This window comes from Lissotriton vulgaris, chromosome 4_1 (assembly GCF_964263255.1).
Source record: "Lissotriton vulgaris chromosome 4_1, aLisVul1.2, whole genome shotgun sequence".
NCBI lineage: Eukaryota > Metazoa > Chordata > Amphibia > Caudata > Salamandridae > Lissotriton > Lissotriton vulgaris.
The window spans coordinates 341,540,957-341,562,072 of NC_141691.1; the positions used below are offsets into that span (position 1 = coordinate 341,540,957).

A 21,116-nucleotide genomic window follows, 5' to 3' on the forward strand; every position below is an offset into this window, starting at 1 on the left:
TAATCATCTGCTTGTTTAGCCCTAACGTCAGAATCCTTTTCACTGAGCAGTAGATGGAAAACAGTCAACAACAAGAGAGTGATCCAAAGACAAACAATGTCTGACATGGATCAGGAACAAAAGACATTGTGTGTCTCAAAAAAAACCCTAACTGCAGAACAGACAAACTTCTTTTGACTCCTTGGATAATCAAGGTGACAACTTGTACTTTTTAGGGGACGGGAGGATGCGAGATGGCGGTTGGTCAGGGCAGTGTGGATGAGGGTACAGAATCAATCAACATCTCCTCACAGACTACGAGAATCACACAAATGGGAATTCATATGCTCTTAATTACCTCTTTTGGATCTACCCATTTCACTTAGTGAAACTAAGATAAGAAATGTGTTATTCAAAAAGTTTTCTGTTATCTTTAGCAGAAACAGAGAGGGAGGGAGTGTTCAGTACAAAGGGGAGAATCAAGCAAATTACTTCCCTTTGGTAACGCCTTATCATCTATACTACGTCTAGCTGCAGATTCCTTACAGTAGAATATTCCACAGGCATCAAAATGGGCACGTAAATTTCCGAGCAGTACCTCTGCGTGCCGGAAGGTGGCATCGTTTGGTTACGTTTCACCATCAGCCGCGCCGGAAGTGAAGTACACGGTGCCTATCTAGGCGCCACCTAATCGCTCTAGCATCAGTTAGTTTTCACAACCTTCCCATGCCAGACGTGCAGAGCCATGAAGATTGCTGATGTAGTGTGCAAACACTAGGGACTTCATAAGATGTTGCACTACATGTAGAAATCCATTTGCGAGGTGGGGAGGATTGGAGGGTCAGTAAGAAATCTGCAGCTAAGTAGAGTTTCTAACAGATAAGGCATTACCGAAGGTAAGTAGCTTGCTCATCTGATATAGACTACTAGCCGCAGATGCCTTACCTTGGAATAGATACCCAAGCAATATCTCTCCAAGGGCGGGTCTATGAACAGTTTTAAACCAGGAAGTCCCGAAGGACAGACAGGGCAATGTTCCCATCACAACGAGCCTGACTATCCAAGCAGTAGTGCTTGGTAAACACGTTCAAAGGCTCCAGTGTGCAGAAGTGCAAATATCACACATTCTCAGTGGTGGCAAATAGATATAACCAAGGTTTTACCCAGTCTCTGAAGGGACCTATGCATCGCCTCTGGATGGAGCTGCTATTCATGATCCACTAGGCATCGGGGGTGCATCTCAATGGAGGCAAATAGATCATACTAAGGTTTGCCTCAATCTCTGAAGATACCTTGCACCACCTTGAGGTTGGAACGGTTATTCATGATTCGCTAGGCATCGATGGCTGAAGTGAACCACCTAGGAAATGCCCTGACATTCCAGACATTCCAACTCACCCTGCTTGATGCAGAACAGTGAACTCCTGAACTAGAATTCCCTTGACGGCAGGTAGAAAGGCTTTTAATGCCAGTCGGATCCCTCTCAGAACCAACAGGTTTATGTGGAGCTGAGACTCCGCAGGACCTGATTCTAACCTGTCCCAGCGCATGAGTGAAGCATCTGTCGCCTCAGTCAGCTCTGGGTGGGGACCGGACAGGGGTTTGCCGCCGACCCAATCGTGGTTCATTAGCCTCATCTGTAGGTCTTTTGAAGTGCCCTCTAATAATCGGACCAGGTCGGACAGATTCCCCCGATGCTGAGCTCACTGGAACTCCAGGTCTTACGGTAAAGCCCACAAATGCCAGTGCCATTAAATAAAATGGGGTTACCCTGTGTCAGGAGGACAGCAGACAAGACAGGAGCTGCTTCTGTATATTTTAAATAAAGCCACTACTAAGCCAAGAGGATTACAGTTGAAGGAGGGTGATAACCCCATCCACACATCGAATGAACCGCGGCGGGGGACTGGGATGTTATGTTATATAACTAATGGATATCGTTTTGAACACGTCATATGTGTCTTTCTTTGAATACATTCAAGGCTGCCCTATGGTCTATTTTAGTCCTGAGGAACATCCACCATGATCTATATTGAATGACACTTGATCACAGGGTCGAAACATGGATAACATTACGTTTTGTCCATAAGTCAGCTATCTGTGGGATGTGTAAAGAAGATATAAGGATACACTGAACAAATCATTTTTGGGACATATTGATTATTTGTGGATCCAAGGTCTTATATTTGTGTAGGTCATCATTGGGAGATTTGGGATTTTCACTATGTATATGTTAATGCGATTTATTGTTCTTTATGTTCTCTGGACAGCCGTTGAAAAGAGAAATATGAAAAAAGATAGATATACATGTTTTGATATATGAAAAATAATATATATAAAACAAGTATATGGTTGTGTTGTGTCAGTTGTTTTCAGAAATCATTTTCTTTAAAGATTTGTGTTTTTGGAGTAGGAGAAGTTTCACACATGTTTGAGGGATCATTTATAGGCCCTTTGAGTGTTTGATGAAAAACATTATTTTACAAAACCCCTTGAGCAGATTTCATTCACCCAAAAGAACCATTTGTAGCTCATAACCACATATGCCAGTGGGCATATGTAATCATCAGGATGCAGGAGGTCATGAGGCCCATCCGCCTCAGAGTCTGTGTCACCGAAATCAAGGTTAAAGGCTGCAACACTGGAATCATAGCCTGAATATCCTGGACTAGCCTTTCTGGAGGATTGGTCTGGAACTGCACTGGGTCCAAAACAGCTTTGATGGAAGGGAACATCAGAGAGGAGGTTAGATGAGACTTCCGCATGTTTATAGTGAAGCCCAAACTTCGTGGTAGAGAAAGACTTTAACCCCTGACCTCTGCAGGTGAGCTGCAACCACAACCATCACCAGGAGGAACGCTTGAGGGGTGCTAGTAAAGCCGAAAGGAAGCACAGTGAACTGAATGCTTGTGGACTACCGTGAACCACAAGTAATGTTTGTGGGCAGGCAGAATGGGAATTAGGAAGTAGTCAAACACTACCATTCAGCCTACAGGGACTAGGGAACCTGAGCTAACGCGAGCATCTTGAATTTCTTCTTCAGGAAGAGATTGAGAGAGCACAGCATTAAATAGGGTTGAGGCCTACATCCTTCTTGAGCACCAGAAAGTAGCAGGAATAACAAGCACAACCACTGGATGGCCACTCTGGCCACAAGAGCCTAATCTTCCTGACGGAGCAGAGAGAGGTGGCCCCTGTCAGCCGGTCTGAGGATGGAGGAATGGATTTCTAGGAAAGGTATGAGTAACCTGCTGAACAATTTATAGCGCCTACTTGCCCGATTTTATGGACTGCCAGTGGGGTAGGTGAGGACAGATCCTGCTGCCAACTGGGTGCCCGTGATTGTACGAGGGCAAACTAAAGTGGTTTTGAGACTGCAGATGCTAGAGCGATAGCAGATTGGGTAGACCTCTGGCTGCGCCACCCACAAGTTTGTGGGATCCACGTCCACGAAAGGAGTGGGGAGAATGTTGGCCTTAGTGCCTGGGCGAGAATGGCCAAGGTTGGTAGCTCCTAAGGCAGCCAAACAAGGGGCAAAAGCCAGAATGGGGTTGGCGTGGGGCCATGGGAGGCTCAAGTACCTGGAATTGGCCCGACTGTCCTTAAAGCGCTCCAGCACTGAGTCTGCCTTGTCACAAAAGAGCAATTAAAGGGTATGTCCATAACGGATGCCTGGATTTCTCCCGAAAAGCCAATAGATCTCATTCAGGCAAGGCATCTGAGTGCCATGGATGATGCAATTGCTCTGTCTAAAAAGTTGGTTGTATCCAGTCTGCAGTGAATGGTGAACTTTGCTGAACCTCTGCCATCAGAAACATCCTGTGTTAGTATGGTTTGGGCCTTCTAAAAAAAATCAGGTCAACCTGAATACAGAACTGGTCACTTCAGACCAACTTACCTGTGTGGTTTCACTTAATGCCACCTTTGCCCATTTCCCGATTTAGGACTGTGTTTTGCAGTGTCTTTCATGAAATAGGCTGTAGCAGGGAGGTAGTGCAGCTTCTGCTTCTCCATGACTAATGTTTTCTCACTCCTCAGGAAACACCTCAATGACAGCCTCACACTACCCACATGCAACATGACAGAGGAGCATGTCCCTCAATTGTTGTTTTATTTTGTAGAAGTATTCAAGTTTTACACTTCTCCAAGTGATTAAATTGTCAATCACTGTTGTTCTTTCTGTAAGTCCAGTCAGGTTGTCACTGAGAGCTACATTGAAAACAAGAAAATATTAAGTTTCACAACACAAACATTGGATGGAAGTAAGCATCAGGCCCCAGGAGAAAATCTAAGAGTGTATATAAAATGAAAACATATCTGGTTGAACGTCCTAAGAGGAGAAAGCAACTGATATGTGGAGAAGTGTGGCTCAATGATTAGAGCGCAAACCCTGACGCAGAGGTCTAGCCCGGGACCAGGGTTCAATTCCCCGCCTCGGCGGGTCTTGGGCTAAAAAATTCCACAGACTTGATAATTCTCGCCTCTGTGCCTATTCCAATCATGGAGTCCCACTCTGCAACTCTGGGCAATAGCTTGCTTAATCTCCACAACGGCCCCCAAAACGCCAAGGATGCCTGGCCTCCACCTTGGGGGTGCCCAGGAGTGGACGCCTCACAGGGAAAGCCAGGATGGGTTCCACAGCGGTATTCGTACAAGCGCCTTGAGACCCTTGCGGGTGAATAGTGCGCTATACAAGTATCAATTTACATTTACAATTTATATGCAAGGGGCTACAAACTTTGTCAGAGAAATATGCACACACCCATGTTCAACGTATTCACAAATGCAGTCAGCGCCACAGAGAGAATGCAACATATACAGATGGCCAGAGAAATTATGTTAAGAGCACCAGAGAGATGCACACACGGGCAGCCAAGGAGATCAGACAACATACAGCTAGACGAAACAAAGACTTCACAGAGACATGCACAGGCACATCCAATTACCAGGAGTCAGGAATGTGAAAACCAGGACAAGAGATGAAGGCGACAAACCAGCCTGCCTGATTCCCACAGTTCGGTGCTGATAATCACTTTCATCTCATTTGAGGCATTGGCTGACTAGACATTAGGAAGTCTCAGTGAGTTAGCAAGCTGTGATCGGGACCTACCAGACTTCTCAATATGATCGGTTCTATGTGCTACCTCTGGACCTGTTAAACATATTTTCCATTCTGCTGATACGAGAAAACAATTAAACAAGCTACAAAGATTCTGTAGTGTACAAATCCAACCCTTCGCATGTTTTTGATTCCAGTCTGCTTGCAAGCAACATTCCTAACTTTACCTCCTAGTGTATGCTTTTTAAAGTGGTACACTGCTTTAGTTACTTGTCAACTGAAAAGGGAATGACACACCAAATTATTGTCTTATGGTGAATTTGATGAAGGGCCACAGAAAGCAACAACTGCTAGATACAGCAGCTCCTTTCTCCTACTTTGATACTCTCCCCAAGAGGTAAGAGGATGTCACTCGCTACAATGTTTCCATGTCCACAAATTGGATGTTATGACTCCTATCCAGGGCTCTGTTAACTTCCCATTGAAGCCATGTCCCCAATGAGAGGTGCCGGTTTGGTACACAATACCATTCATTTCTGCCAGTCTTCTGCCAATATTATTAATTAATATTAAGTGCCTCCAGAGGATCACTGAATCTTTCTACTTTATACCGCAAGCCCCAAATCTTTTGGAACAGAATATTATGACGTGTATTGGGTGAAATTATGGTATGCAGTCTTCAAAATTGGGTGTTTTTTACGTGTAAATACTTTTATCTGGCATTCAAATGCACTGGCCATGTTTTAAAAATGCATCATAAAAGATGAATACCTTAGCAAACCTTAAAGACACCCTATTTTACTGCAATAAATGTAGATGTTACTTTAAGAAAGTAACAAAGTAAAATACTAATAAGAAACATTCTATTCCAGTGCCAAGTTAGCACGTTTAATTTATTCTGAACATACTCAGTAAAATACAATCCCAACACCAGAGAAAATGAAAGACTACATTGAAACTATACTCAGCAGCTGTTCACCCTTTCAACAAGCACTTACAGAAAGATACACAATCACATTTTGATTCCAGACCCATAACCTGGAAGACAGCCCACAAGCACAAAGTGAGACACTTCCCACTTTGCAAATTAACACTATCCCTTTCAGAAGCTGATATCCAAGAAACTGCAATGACTACTGTTGGTCCTTAAGTGGTATGGGTAAGAATCTCCATCAGTATGAATTAAAGAACGAGTTACTTACCTTTGGTAACGATGTATCTGGTAGAGACACAGTCTAGCTGCAGATTCCTTAATTTAGAATATGTCCCAGGCGTCAGACTGGATCAGGAAAAAACCTTCTCCTCAGCAGTACCTCTGCAAGCCAGGGGGCGACATCGTCCAGCTCCGTCCTGACGTCGTTCACTGAAGTGACGTCAATGGAGCCATATAGCCCCTCGGCGTGCTGATGTCCATTTTCTTGTAGGTAACTTTTCTGCGCTACAACGCGGAGCCACTATAAAAACAGTGAAATTATAGGAACAGTGTGCGATAAAGAGAACAAAATCTGTGAAATAAGAAGAACAAGAGACCATAAAACGATGAGGCTCCGCACCACGTGAAAAGGGTACTCAACACTGGAAGGAACGATGTGAAGAGAGCACTCAAAACATGAAGGAAGGGAAGGGAACGAAGCCGCCTCCCCCTTACCAGAAACAGCCCTACCCAGACCAAGAGGCATGCCCCTATGAAGAGGCAATCGCATGGGATATGAAGTGCCTGACCAACGAGGTACGGTGCGCAACCACAGAATGGATGCACAAGAAAGGCAGCCTGTAACCACATGGCGTAGCTGCAAAGTACAACAAGAGTAGACAACGTGTGTCATGGCAAAAGACCAAAAGTGAATAACAGAGCGTGTGCACCACGCTCCCCCCAATGACCTATGAAGAGGAACATAGGCAATAGAACCTCAACCCAAGGTTATGCAACATAAACAAGCGGCCCCAAGGCAATGGAGGGGAAACAAGAGGCGGAGGGAGGGTGGAAGAACATGGGATTTCCATGCCGGAAACCCCTGGGCGGGAGAGCAGCAAAGCACGTAAACTATCCTCCGACTAGACTATGTCTCTATCGGATACATTGTTACCGAAGGTAAGTAACTTGTTCATCTGATAGAGACATATAGCCGCAGATTCCTTAACTTAGAATAGATACCAAAGCTGTACCCCATTGGAGGAGGGTCTGCGACTGAAAAACTGCTGACTTCCAAGAGAAGGAAGCCTTCAATAATATTGACCAAAAAATGGTGGGGACAGCAAATGCCAGCAAGGCCGACACCAGACCTTGAAGCTCCGCAGGGAAGCTATGATAAGGGGAGGCAAAGGCACCATAATCCTGCAGAGGACAGATGGGACTTGAGTCGTCCAGGCAGGAATAAAAGAAGGAAAAATACTGAACCAACAAGGTCAATGTATGATGGAAGAACGTGGTTAAACTTCTTCAAAAAGAAGTTCAAGTTAACATCAGATCCCAAAGAGTAGTTTCTGTCCTGTAACTCCAGTTCTGTAGTAGGGGTATCTCTGTTATAGTCATAATCTAGTGAATAGTCCCGCCCATGTGCGCGGACCCAGGAGCAATCAAAAATAATCTCTTAAGCTGTCAAAACATGCAGACCTGCATAGACACTTAAGAGAGAATATAAAGACAGATAATGCAGCCTATATCCACAGGCTACACTGTCCAATACTTCAGCTAGAAATTCCACCAAAAACCACAACAGCACAGCCTGTCCAGGGTTTTCCACAGAGAAAACCTTGCCTTTAACAGCAAAACCCTCTGGAATGATAGAGAGGAAGGAGTGGACAGACAAGCCCCATAGGCTGCCATTATGTGGCTCAAAACAGGATACTGTGCCTTTAAGAGAACTTTCCAGAAGCCTCACATTATCCCAGAATGCAGTGCAGGTCCCTTTCACCTTCAGTTCTTTTTGAAGGCATAACACGCCAGACCTGTAGCATTCTTTACATGAATATCTCTCTCCACCGGGGAGGAGGGCGGGCGCTTATGACTATAACAGAGATACCCCTACTACAGAACTGGAGTTACAGGACAGAAACTACTCCTTCTGTAGTAGGGGATCTCGGTGTATAGTCATAATCTAGTGAATAGAATGGCAAGCCCATCCCCACACCAAAGCGGCGGTGGAGAACCGAGAAATAACACCACTACTGTGCGAACCGATTTCGCAGCGAAGCCTGCCCAACCTGAGCATCTGCCCTGGCATCAGTCTCCAGACAGTAATGCTTAGCCAAGGTATGGACCGACTTCCAAGTGGCGGCCTTGCAGATTTCTGCAATCGGAACATTAAGTAGCAAAGCAGTCGTGGCAGCTTTGCCCCTGGTGGAATGAGCCTTAGGTTTACCTCCTAAGGTCGTATTAGCCTTTTGGTAACACAATTGTATACAGGACACAATCCACCTAGCGATGGACTGTTTTGAGGTAGCAAGACCGGTCCTGACTGATCCGTAATTGACAAACAATTGATCTGAACCACAAATATCTCTGGTTTTAGCCAGATAAAATTCCAACACCCTCCTAACATCCAGGGAATGTAGGGACCTTTCCGCTGGAGATGCAGGATTCTGAACAAACGTAGGCAAAGTTATTGTCTGGTTGACATGAAAATCAGAAATAAGTTTTGGAAGAAATTTAGGGTGAGTATGCGTAACAACCTTAGCAGCATGAAATACAGTATAAGGTTCTTGGCAACACAACGCCTGAATATCACTCCCCATGCGGGCCGATATGATGGCCACGAGGAATGCAGCCTTCCAGGACAGATGCTGCAACGAAGCCTTATGAATAGGTTCAAAAGGCTCCTTCATCAATCTGGACAGCACCACATTCAATTCCCATGAAGGCGAAGGAAGCCAGACAGGAGGGAATGCTTTCTTCCAGCCTTCCAAAAAGTATTTGATCACAGGGATCTGGAAGAAGGAAGTCTGAAGGGCATTTCCTGTAGGCAGTCAGCGCAGCAAGATGAACCGTAATGGATTGGACATTAAGGCCCGACTGTGCCAGATGTAGAAGATACGGAAGGATGACATCTTCCTTACACGTCGTCAGGTCATGGTCCTTGGACTTGCACCAGATGCAAAAACCTCTTCCACTTGTAAGCATAAGTCCTAGTGGAAGGATGCTTAGCCTCCTTCAATATGTCCATACAAACTTCTGGTAGATTCAAATTTACACTATCTCAGGAGCTATGCAGCCAAACTCAAAGACGAGAGGTTGGGGTGCAACATCTGCCCCCTGAACTTTGTGAGAAGGTCCGGCCTGCAAGGCCGCCGTATGAGAGGACGGAGAGACCGGTAAAGCAGGTCCGTCTGGGCCATTCCGGGGCAATCAGGATCATCCGCGCCCTGGACTGGGACAGCTTGATGAACACCGCCAGAATCAAGGGAAAGGGTGGAAAAGCATGCAGAAAGCTGTTCGACCAGTTAATCCAGAACGCATTCCCCAGCTTCCCCACAGGCAGTACCTGGAGGCGAAGTCTCGGCATTTGCCGAAGACTTCTCCTAGTACTTCGTCGTTTATGACCCATTCGTGGTTTTCCTGAATCAGTCTGCTCAGCACGTCTGCCTGAACATTCTGCACAGATGGCAGATGGGTAGCCGTTAAAGTCAGTCCTCTGGATAAAAACCAGCGCCAGATCGCCCGCGCCTCCTGCGACAGAGTGCGTGATCTCGACCCCCCCCGCTTGTCGAGGAAATACATTGTGTTCATATTGTCCGTCTGTACAAGCAGAGAATTGGTCTGGAAGGACGGAAGAAACGCCTGCCATGCCAAGTGAACAGCTCTGAGTTCCCGGAAAATGATGTGATACGTGGACTCCATCGGGGACCACGTTCCTTGTATCTGCAAGTCTCCGGAAAGCGCCCCCCCGCCGTGGGGAGACGCATCCGTCACGACAGTCTGTGTGGAAGTGTCCTTGTGAAAGGGAACCCCCTCTTAGGAGATTCTCCGCTGAACACTACCACTTCAGAGACTGAAGAGCACGCAGAGACAGTCGTATCTTGTCACCCAAAGATCCTTTCCTCTAATCCCACTGATCCTCCAAGCACTCCTGCAAAAGTCTCATGAGCAGCCGTGCGCGTGGCGTGAGGAATATACAAGAGGCCATCAACCCCAGAAGAGAAGACACTGTCTTCACTGTCGTAGATGGGGAGGTCACAAGAGCCTGAGCCTTCCTAAGGAGAGATAATCGTCTCTCCTCCGAAGGAGACACGCTTGCTGACAGCGTATTGACGGAGGCTCCCAAGTACTGTATGCACTGGACCGGAATGGGGACAGACTTGGACATGTTGATGTGCAACCCCAGCTCGTTCAAGAGAATGCACGTCCTCTGGAAGTGTGCCTGAGCTTCCGAGAAGGAGGAGGCCTTGATCAACCAATCGTCCAGGTACGGTTAGAGAAACCACCTCGTTTTTCCTCAGGCGTGCAGCTACCACTGCCATGCACTTCGAGAATGGTCTGGGTGCAGACTTCAGCACGACTGGCAGTACTGTGTACTGATAATGATGGGCGCCGACTTGGAATCGCAGGAACTTCCTGTGTTCGTGTGCAATGAGCACATGGGAGTATGCATCCTGTAGATCTATGGCACCGAGCCAATCTCCCTGTTGCAGCTGAGTATAAACCTGATGCAACAACAGCATGCGAAATTCCTCTTCTGCGAATCCACTTGTTTGCTTGTCGCAAATCCAGAATGGGCCTGAACTCGTTCTTGTCCTTCTTGCGAACCAGAAAGAACCGGGAGTACAGACCTCTTCCCCTTTGAGACAGAGGTACGTCCTCTATCGCCCTTGTCCTAAACAGGATAACGGCCTCTGCTTAGAGCTCGTGCAGCTGAAACCGCGAGCCGACCGGAGGAAGTGCTGGAGGAGGGCCGATGAACCGAAGACTGACTTAGACCCAGCCGGCCTTTGTTCGCCGAGGAGCAACAAGCTCTCCCGCGTATGTGCACAATATACTTGTAAAGCATTAAATGGCGGCCCGGGACCACCGGCAAATCCTGGGAGGAAAAACGCCACTAGAAAGGGCAGAAGGCCTCAGGCCGTTCTCCATGCCCCAAACCTACAGCCGTCCAAAAGTCTCCGATTCAGACTTCATGCGAGCCACTCACTACTCTCATGGCAGCCCAAGGGTTGCCCAAAGAACGGGAGAGTAGAAGCACACTGCTGAGCCGCAGGCTGCAGAGACGTCAGGCGAATAAAAGTATGGCAACGTAAGACAAACCCACACTACGTGGGGGTCGGCAGGAGAGAAAAACTCCGCTCCGACACCGATGCCTAGATCCGAAACTATCAGGCCCATTAGACCACCTCTTGTAAGGCTTCCCTCCTGTCTCTCGGCAGAGGAACCACAAATCGGTGAAGAAAACACCCCCACAGAGGGATCTCACAACAACGGTCCAACAACAGCGGGCCACAGCACGAGGTCTACATGCCGCCACCCCTGCGACCAAGTCAGGAGCACGGTCAGAGCCAGAACCTCCTGTCAGGCGGTAGTGGACAAAAGGTAAGTCCCGCCAACCAGTAAAGAGTCGGAGAGAGACTCCCCGTACTCATGGAAGACGCATCCCTGGCATCAAGGCACGGAGGTTCGCAGACTGAGGGGCCAAAGGCCCCTGGGGTGGTGGGCGGAAGAGGGAACCGAGAGGATTCTGAAACATCCCCGGTGGTCTCACCAGTAGTGGTTGAGCAGGAGGCGACCTAGCAGACGTGCAGGTATGCAAGTACTCAAAACTAAGCAAAAGGACCAACGTCCCTCGCTTACACGTGGTGAGTAACCACAAACTCCCCATCAGAAGGGTTCCTCGACGCTGATCAACTGCTCTGCGTCGTGAGTGGAAGGTGCCGGGAACACAAAGTCCCCTCCTACGAAGGGAGGCTCACCAAGGAGCGAGGCCTGGAACAAGACCCAGGCGTCAAGAGCCGGCAGTATTCTGCGGCTGTAAGCCATGACGTTGACCTCACTACGACGTCACCATCACTAAGACAGTGACTGTCTCTACGACAACCAACACTCAGACGTCAAAATGTCACTACGGTGTCAAACACGGAGACGCCGAGCCATCCCTAACGGTGACGTCCGGACCCAACGGAAGAGAGCAGAGCCCAAGCGACTAATGCCCCAAAAGGAGCATCACTGCTCCATGACGTCGAGCCTCACTGTCCCATGACGTCGAGCCTCGCTGTCCCATGACATCGAGCCTCGCTGTCCCATGACGTCGAGCCTCGCTGTCCCATGACGTCGAGCCTCGCTGTCCCATGACGTCGAGCCTCGCTGTCCCATGACGTCGAGCCTCGCTGTCCCATGACGTCGAGCCTCGCTGTCCCATGACGTCGAGCCTCGCTGTCCCATGACGTCGAGCCTCGCTGTCCCATGACGTCGAGCCTCGCTGTCCCATGACGTCGAGCCTCGCTGTCCCATGACGTCGAGCCTCGCTGCCCCATGACGTCGAGCGTCGCCGCCCCATGACGTCGAGCGTCGCCGCTCCATGACGTCGAGCGTCGCCGCTCCATGACGTCGAGCGTCGCCGCTCCATGACGTCTAGCGTCGCCGCTCCATGACGTCGAGCGTCGAGGCGCTCCATGACGTCGAGGCACCCCATGACGTCGAGGCACCCCATGACGTCGAGGCACCCCATGACGTCGAGGCACCCCATGACGTCGAGGCACCCCATGACGTCGAGGCACCCCATGACGTCGAGGCACCCCATGACGTCGAGGCACCCCATGACGTCGAGGCACCCCATGACGTCGAGGCACTCCATGACGTCGAGGCACTCCATGACGTCGAGGCACTCCATGACGTCGAGGCACTCCATGACGTCGAGGCACTCCATGACGTCGAGGCACTCCATGACGTCGAGGCACTCCATGACGTCGAGGCACTCCATGACGTCGAGGCACTCCATGACGTCGAGGCACTCCATGACGTCGAGGCACTCCATGACGTGACGTCGACGTCGAGGAACTCCATGACGTCGATGTCGAGGAACTCCATGACGTCGACGTCGAGGAACTCCATGACGTCGACGTCGAGGAACTCCATGACGTCGACGTCGAGGAACTCCATGACGTCGACGTCGAGGAACTCCATGACGTCGACGTCGAGGAACTCCATGACGTCGAGGCACTCCAGTGGAGAAGTGTAGCTCAGGGGTTAGAGGCGGCAGACCCGGAAGCTGAGATCGGTCTTGGACCAGGGTTCAATTCCCCGCCTCGGCGGGTCTTGGGCTCAAAAATTCCACGGACTCGATAATTCTCGTTCCGGTGCCTACTCAACTCACAGGTTCACACTCTGCGACTCTGGGCAATAGCTTGCTTAATCTCCACTACGGCCCCTCGCGGCGGGATGCCTGGCTTTCACCTTGTGGATACCCTGCTGGGGTTATCTCACAGGGGAATACCAGGACGGGTTCCCAAGGCGAGCGCCTTGATGCCTTCGGGTGATACGTGCGCTATATAAATCGCAATACATTTACATTTACATGACGTCGAGGCACTCCATGACGTCGACGTCGAGGCACTCCATGACGTCGATGTCGAGGCACTCCATGACGTCGAGGCACTCCATGACGTCGACGCCGAGGCACTCCATGACGTCGACGTCGGGGCACTCCATGACGTCGACGCCGAGGCACTCCATGACGTCGACGCCGAGGCACTCCATGACGTCGAGGCACTCCATAACGTCGACGTCGAGGCACTCCATGACGTCAACGTCGAGGCACTCCATGACGTCAACGTCGAGGAACTCCATGACGTCCAGGCACTCCATGACGTCGAGGCACCCAATGACGTCGAGGCACCCCATGACGTCGAGGCACCCCATGACGTCGAGGCACTCCATGACGTCGAGGCACTCCATGACGTCGAGGCACTCCATGACGTCGAGGCACTCCATGACGTCGAGGCACTCCATGACGTCGAGGCACTCCATGACGTCGAGGCACTCCATGACGTCGAGGCACTCCATGACGTCGAGGCACTCCATGACGTCGAGGCACTCCATGACGTCGAGGCACTCCATGACGTCGAGGCACTCCATGACGTCGAGGCACTCCATGACGTCGAGGCACTCCATGACGTCGAGGCACTCCATGACGTCGAGGCACTCCATGACGGCCCCGACGCAGACTGGAACCGCGTCATAGGACGTGCCCTTACTGGGGATAACCCCAGAGATCACAGCATGGGACTCGGTAGAGGACCTACCCTCATCTCACCCAGAGGCTGAAGATGCCTTCAAACTCCTCTGTTTGAAATCTGGAAGCCGAAGCCCCCTGGAAAAGAGGTACAGAGAAGACAGGTGTCAAAAGACACAGGCAAGCACAGAGTACAAACCCTGTGAGCTTCAGCTTTGGCCTTCAGTTCAGCTGCAGACAAAGCACTTGTCAGACTAGAAATAGTCTAAAGACAAGAAGACTGTAGAAATTCTGCCAAAAAAACACAGCAGAATGCAGATAAAGGCCAAAGACATCGAGTGAAGCTACAAAAATCCAAAAATATCACAAAAATTGTATAGAAAAAACTCAAAAAAGAAGAGCTAATGCTCCAGGGTCCTGCTAGCAGGAGCCGGAAAAAAGAACTGAAGGTGAAAGGGACCTGCACTGCATTCTGGAATAATGTGAGGCTTCTGGAAAGTTCTCTTAAAGGCACAGTATCCTGTTTTGAGCCACATAATGGCAGCCTATGGGGCTTGTCTGTCCACTCCTTCCTCTCTATCATTCCAGAGGGTTTTGCTGTTAAAGGCAAGGTTTTCTCTGTGGAAAACCCTGGACAGGCTGTGCTGTTGTGGTTTTTGGTGGAATTTCTAGCTGAAGTATTGGACAGTGTAGCCTGTGGATATAGGCTGCATTAACTGTCTTTAAATTCTCTCTTAAGTGTCTATGCAGGTCTGCATGTTTTGACAGCTTAAGAGATTATTTTTGATTGCTCCTGGGTCCGCGCACATGGGCGGGACTATTCACTAGATTATGACTATACACAGAGATCCCCTACTACAGAAAGAGAGATACATAGATAGATCCTGGGGAAGGATCCCCAACACCATGCAGGTTAAACTCCGTAAACGTGCACTCAGTGTTTCCCCTTGAAGCAAGGGGAAGAACTTAAGAAGCATGTCCCAGGTTACAGAAACTCCACAGAAGGCACCAACAGCACCAGTGCGAAGTGGGTCACAGCAATAGTAAGATACCTAAAAAAGTAGCATCCCGTCAACAGGGAAGAAGCCCTGGCCTCCCTTGAAACAATCGGAGATACCGACCACACACTTCACGAGGAAGAGTGAAAAATATACAGACAGAAGCTCGACAGAAAGAAAGCCGCGTCACTGTCAGTGTAGACGGAGAACCACAACCAGAAAATGACCTGGAGTGGAACATTGATCACTAGACAACAGTGAGTCAGAAAACAGCAGCCGAGACCGGTAGCCGAACCTGCCAACCCTCAGCGTAGCAAGCAACTAGGGGACCGGAGTCCCTGCGAGGGGAGAACAGATGGAAAGACAACACCAGGCAACGCACAACAGTGACATAGCCAGCGGACATTCCACTGCGCATAGTCAAAAAACTCCACTGGGCCGTAGCCATGAGAGGAGACAAACTCTTCCCCACACCAGGGATGGACCCGAACAGAACGTATCCAAGACAGAGGTACAAGGAACACCATCGGCACCCTGTGACAATGAACACATCGTGCGTGTATACAGAACACGGAGAAACCATTCCAGAACAGAACAGAACAACACACCCCCAAGAGGCACAGGCAGGCAGGTAGAAGGAGCATAGCGAAGCCAGAAGAACACGCCATGGAGAGCCAGGGTTAGCAGAAGGCAGGAGAGGGCTACGGTCCACAACGTAGAGGACAATCCAGAAACCCCAAGAGAGAGAGCTACACCAAACCTGTGAGGCTCAGCAGCGTGGATGTCCCACCAGTAGGAAGAGCAAGGCGAAACAGTAGACCAGCAGCAGAGACAGAAAGAATCAGTCTGCAGCAGACCCCACGGAAGCCATCGAAAATTCCTATGGCAGTAGCTATAAAACAGTCAACAAGTACCACACATAGAGTATGGCACATCCCTACAAAACAAAGGACACCTCTTGGGACAAGCCCTTAGGCAGAGGACTCAAAAAGAAATACAAAAACAGCTTGCCAGCTGTAGTAAAGGAAGGTCAAGACGCGAAAGCCGCACAGTCCGTCTGGGTAATGATGTCTTAACCCAAAGGATGGCACTTACCAAAACATACAGAAAATGCAGACATTTAAACAACACTGTAACAAAAATTACACCTGCTAATGGTTTTAACCATTGATCATGCAATGCAATTCCTAAATAGCCCTACAACTTGGCCTATGTCAGGGGACTGCTGCCACACTGGATAAGTGTTACTCTATGGGGTGAATTCATTTTGGCAACCCTCAAATTATTTCACCCCACAGAGTAACACTTATCCAGTGTGGAAGCAGTTCCCTGACATAGGCCAAGTTGTAGGGCTATTTCGTAATTGCATTGTATGAGCAATGGTTAAAACAATTAGCTGGTGTAATTTTTGTTACAGTGTTGATTTCTTACATGTTTTGCTCACAGCGTTTTGTGAATTGAAATGTATTTCCCTCAGACAGGATTGGAAATGTCTTCACAAATTTCTTGAATATTTCAAATAGAATGTGATTATTGACATTCATCGCTTAACTATTCAGTCTTAGCTTTGGTCCGCATACAAAAATAGCGGTAAACAAATGGACAGCTAGGTTGCCCCCTTTTTTATTCACTATCATATGTCCTTACCTGGCGTCGCATGGACGATAACCCCCCTTTTTTGCACTTACCAAAACAAAGTAATGACAAGACTGCAACCAAATACAAAGTCCACACAAGGACTAGAAACCATGGAACTCATGGAAGCTAAAGCAGTGACAAGACTGCAACCAAACACAAGTCCCCACAAGTACTAGAAACCATAGAACTCATGGAAACTCAGACATTGGCAGGAAAACATCCATTGTGCAGCCAAGCACGGCGATGCAGATTAACGGACCTGGCAATAGCGCGACCCACCGAATCTGTGGTGTCCATGGCCGACTGGATGGAAAAATGCGCCATTTCCCACCCGTCACGAACCAACTGATCTAGGTCTGACCGAGAACCCTCCGGGAGAGAGTAAAGGAGGCACTCAACCGGGTTCCAAAGATCAGCAGTGGCCCCCGCAAACACGAAAGACGTGTTCAGGGACCTAAGGCCTGCACTGGTGGCAGCAACTACATGGCGGCCACACGACTCCTACCAGCGAGACTCCCAAGTGGGAGGAAGCAACAGAGGAGGGGCAGAAGGCAGCAAGCCCAAAGCTGCCTGAACCACCAGCCCCTGAGCCCAATGATGGAGGGACAAAGAGACAGGATCATCTGGAGCACTGCAATGCGGAAGCACAATGGCATGATCCACCGGGTCATTTAAGGAGGGGCTCGCCCAAGCACCCAAAAGAGTGTCATTTAACGACGCACCTAAAGGCAAAAAATTGCTCTATATCCAAGCTGCCCTGGTGAAGCAACTCCAGCAAGGGATTTTAAGGCAATGAGACGGAGGGGGGTTGCAGTAGCAAAATGTCTGTAGCCCTGCGAACCGCCCTCACAAACTCCACACTAGCCACTGTGGCCATTCTAGGTGGCGACAACAGGTCATCCGTAGGGAACGGCATTAGGCTAATCCTGCCACCAAAACACGGTGGCTGCACAGCCCTAGGGGCTCCGAGGCCCTGCCAGTACAGGAGGACCTGGTCCAGGGGACATTGGAACAACCCAGGGGATGGCTAACCCACAGGAGCCTCCTCAGTGTCGGTCTCCCCACCCTCCACCTCCCGAGGAGGACACAGGTGTGGAACGGCGTAGAGATGGCGTTGGCTCAACATCGAGAGCCCCCAAAGAAGCCCCATTCGTCTGACGGCATACCGGCGTCAACACGACCTCCGGCCCCGAACAGTGTCGAGACGGCGTCAATAGCCCCTGAAGGAGCCTTGTTCATCCGGCGTCGTCGTAACCTCCACCAAGGCAGAAACCTGCGGCGAGGGATGGAGCCAACTCGGGGTCGAGAGCTACACTGCAGCTGTAACTGGCGTCGATGCAGGGAGCCGCACAGGGCTGTGCAAAGACGGCCTGGACGTGTGAGGAAGCCCCGACTTCACAACGACTCCGGAACCGGAGTCAGGGCGCTCGAGCAGGGTTGGGGGCAAACCCTCCGGTGAAGCTCCGATCTGAGCCCCTATCCCCTCTATGGGACCGAAGGCGCACCAGGGAGAGGGGTGACCCAAAGATGGATAGCAAGGCCCGAGAATAGGCCTCCATCTGGCCTTAGTCGCCCCAGCGCCAAGAAACAGCAGGTAAGTGGGGATCGACTCCTCAGGATCCGTGTTCGGAAGAGATCGGGAGCAACGGGCCCCACCGTCGCGTGAGGTTGGCGACCTCCGCAACTTCTTTTTCTAATGCTTACCTGCGGGAGAAGGACATCTGTGGGACCCCCATCTGTGACCTGTCCCGATTCGACCTCCCAGCACGAGAAGGAGACCGGCAGCTTGAGGGCTCTGAACGGGACATAAGAGTTGTCAGCAATTTCATGCAACATTCCCGTATGGACTTCAGCTTCAGCTGGCTGCATGCATCGCACTCCTCGGAGTCATGGTGCTCGCCCAAGCACCACATACAGATTGTGTGTGGATCTGTCGCCGACATCTGCCGCGAACAGGATTTACACGTCATGAAGTCTGAAGGCATCACACACTGTTCCCAGATGCCAAAGGTGTCAAGAAGGCCTGAAAAACAAAAACATGACAGAGGTAACCGCTTCTCCGGATCCGGGTTGGGACGCGGAAAAGAGGAAAACTGACGTCAGCACGCAGGGTAGGGGGCTATACAGCTCCATTGACGTCACTTCCGTGGACAACGTCAGGACGGAGCCGGGCGATGCCACCCCCCCGTGTGCAGAGGTACTGTTAAGGAAAACGTTTTTTCCAGATCCAATCTGATGCCTGGGGAATATTTAAATTAAGTAATCTGCAGCTAGATGCCTCTATCAGATTGTGGACTATCTCGCTTGTTATTCAAACAGTTGAGCTGTAAATTATACACCGGCATCTAAACCATTCAATCCGCTAATGAGGTATTTTTCTGGATTTCGTTTTAATTTCGCAGTCTGACCAGACAAGTTTATGAGCTCATTTAACAAAAACTTATTTACGCTTAGAAATGCATACAGCAATTGCAAGACAGAGTATTTTGACTTCTGCAACTTTACCTGAAACTTGCTTTGATTTGGCTGCTGCTGTTGACATAGCCTTTGTACTTCATGGACAAAGATAAATCTCTTAAGTCATAAAGGCGTATTCTGGAGTCATTAGATGTCACCAGTATCTGGAAAACAAGCACAAACTTATTGTACATGTTGACAAATGTACTGAGAAACACACAAAATATTTCTTTTTTTTATCACAAATGTGACAAAAAAGCTTGGAACACCATGCATGACCACGGACAGGAGAGAAGGCATTTACTTTGTACTAAAAAGTCTCCCTTTTTGGTAGATCGTAGCAAAACGAAGGCAATACCCACTATACAGAAATACAACTTGGCCTAGTCCAAAAGCACATTAGATGAGATTACAATGAAATCGGAAAAAGATATAGGTTCTGTAAGGAGGACTGGGAGATCATGGCAGGATACTCAGCGAGGATGTCGCAAAATGCCCGGTTCAAACAAATACCGTTACATTTTTTCCACTGTATGTATACGACCCAAAGGACACTGCTTTGAATATATGGCATTTATCCCTGAATATGTCCCTGATGTCATTTAGATGATACTAAATATATAACATGGTTTGTGATTGTCCGATGCCTCGGGGTTTATGGCATTAGGTGATGTAGAAGGTCTCACTGATTAGATATGGGCTTTGCCTGTGGAGACCAAAGTGTTGAATAGTGGGACAGTTTAAAGTTCCTAAGAAGGAAGCACGGAATAAAAAAATCTGTAGATAGGCTGTTAATATTAGCGAAGAAGTGTGTAATAATGGCATGGAACGAGAAAGCACATCTCCTGTGCAACAATAAAGGCAGAAATATTAGATGGTAAGAAGTAGAGAGTACTGTAATGAAAGAACACTCTAGGTGGTCTATAATTGGGACTCTAAATCAGGGGAAGCGATATTGCTAAGTTGAAAAAGTACTCAAAAGATCTACCACCATGCTGCTGAAGGAGAAACTGAAAATGCATATTAGTTATGAGATATGAGCCTATGGTAAATTGTATTGGTCTTTGACTCTGCCCCAGTGCTGTAGAAAGCATTTGGCATTCCTCAAGAGATGAGGTTAGTATAAATGATGACCACTGTGTTTTGAAATTCTGGGGATGGCATTGTTGCTGTCAGCCACAGGGGAAGTATAATAATACTATTTAGATGACTGCAGAAATGTAATAATAGCCCTGTGGACCTTTACTGATGCTTCCCAGCACAATTAACACAAGGTATTAGCACTGCTTGAAGTACTGTGTATATAAAAAGCAATGAATATGTTTTTATTTTTAAACTATCTCCCTTTTCCGACAACTCAAACTTTTTCTGATCATTTACTACCTCCTTGAGTGAATACAGATGAACTGATACTACCAAACTTTTACAAAACTCAGAAAAGGTGACTCTCTGCAAAGTGCAATTGACTATACAAAGCCGTTCACCACCCACATGGAAGGACGTCTTTATGCCGTTCAGCTGTTTCCATTTTGGTGTTTGGATTGGACTACCTTCGACTGAAACACAAAGGATGCAGACTGATAGAGGTAGATGACATAATTAGATTAGCATTTCCCATAAATCCTCTCCCCTTTCCTGAAGTCTGAAAATCAGCCAGACCTTGAGAGTGCAAATCTTCCTTAAAAAAAAAAAAGATGCTTGGGGTCAGAGCTAGGCAAGCTCCCAGTGAGACGCCACGCTGAGGAATACCTGTGCATCTTCCACTTTGTGGGCCGAGCGTTGCAACCTCAGACGAGAGTGCTCAGCAACCTGGGAGCATGAGGTGTAACA

The 21,116-nt window shown here is 48.7% G+C and overlaps 1 protein-coding gene across 2 annotated transcripts in view; it reads right to left on the bottom strand.

Moving 5' to 3' along the window:
- Positions 1–21,116, bottom strand: part of WDR44 (WD repeat domain 44) — a 593,855-nt gene that overhangs the window by 79,471 nt on the left and 493,268 nt on the right. For both annotated transcript variants that reach the window (XM_086918723.1, XM_086918724.1), the window contains exon 17: positions 19,335–19,450. In XM_086918723.1, coding sequence (XP_086774849.1) covers positions 19,335–19,450 — 116 coding nt within the window. The remainder of the gene's footprint in view (positions 1–19,334; positions 19,451–21,116) is intronic.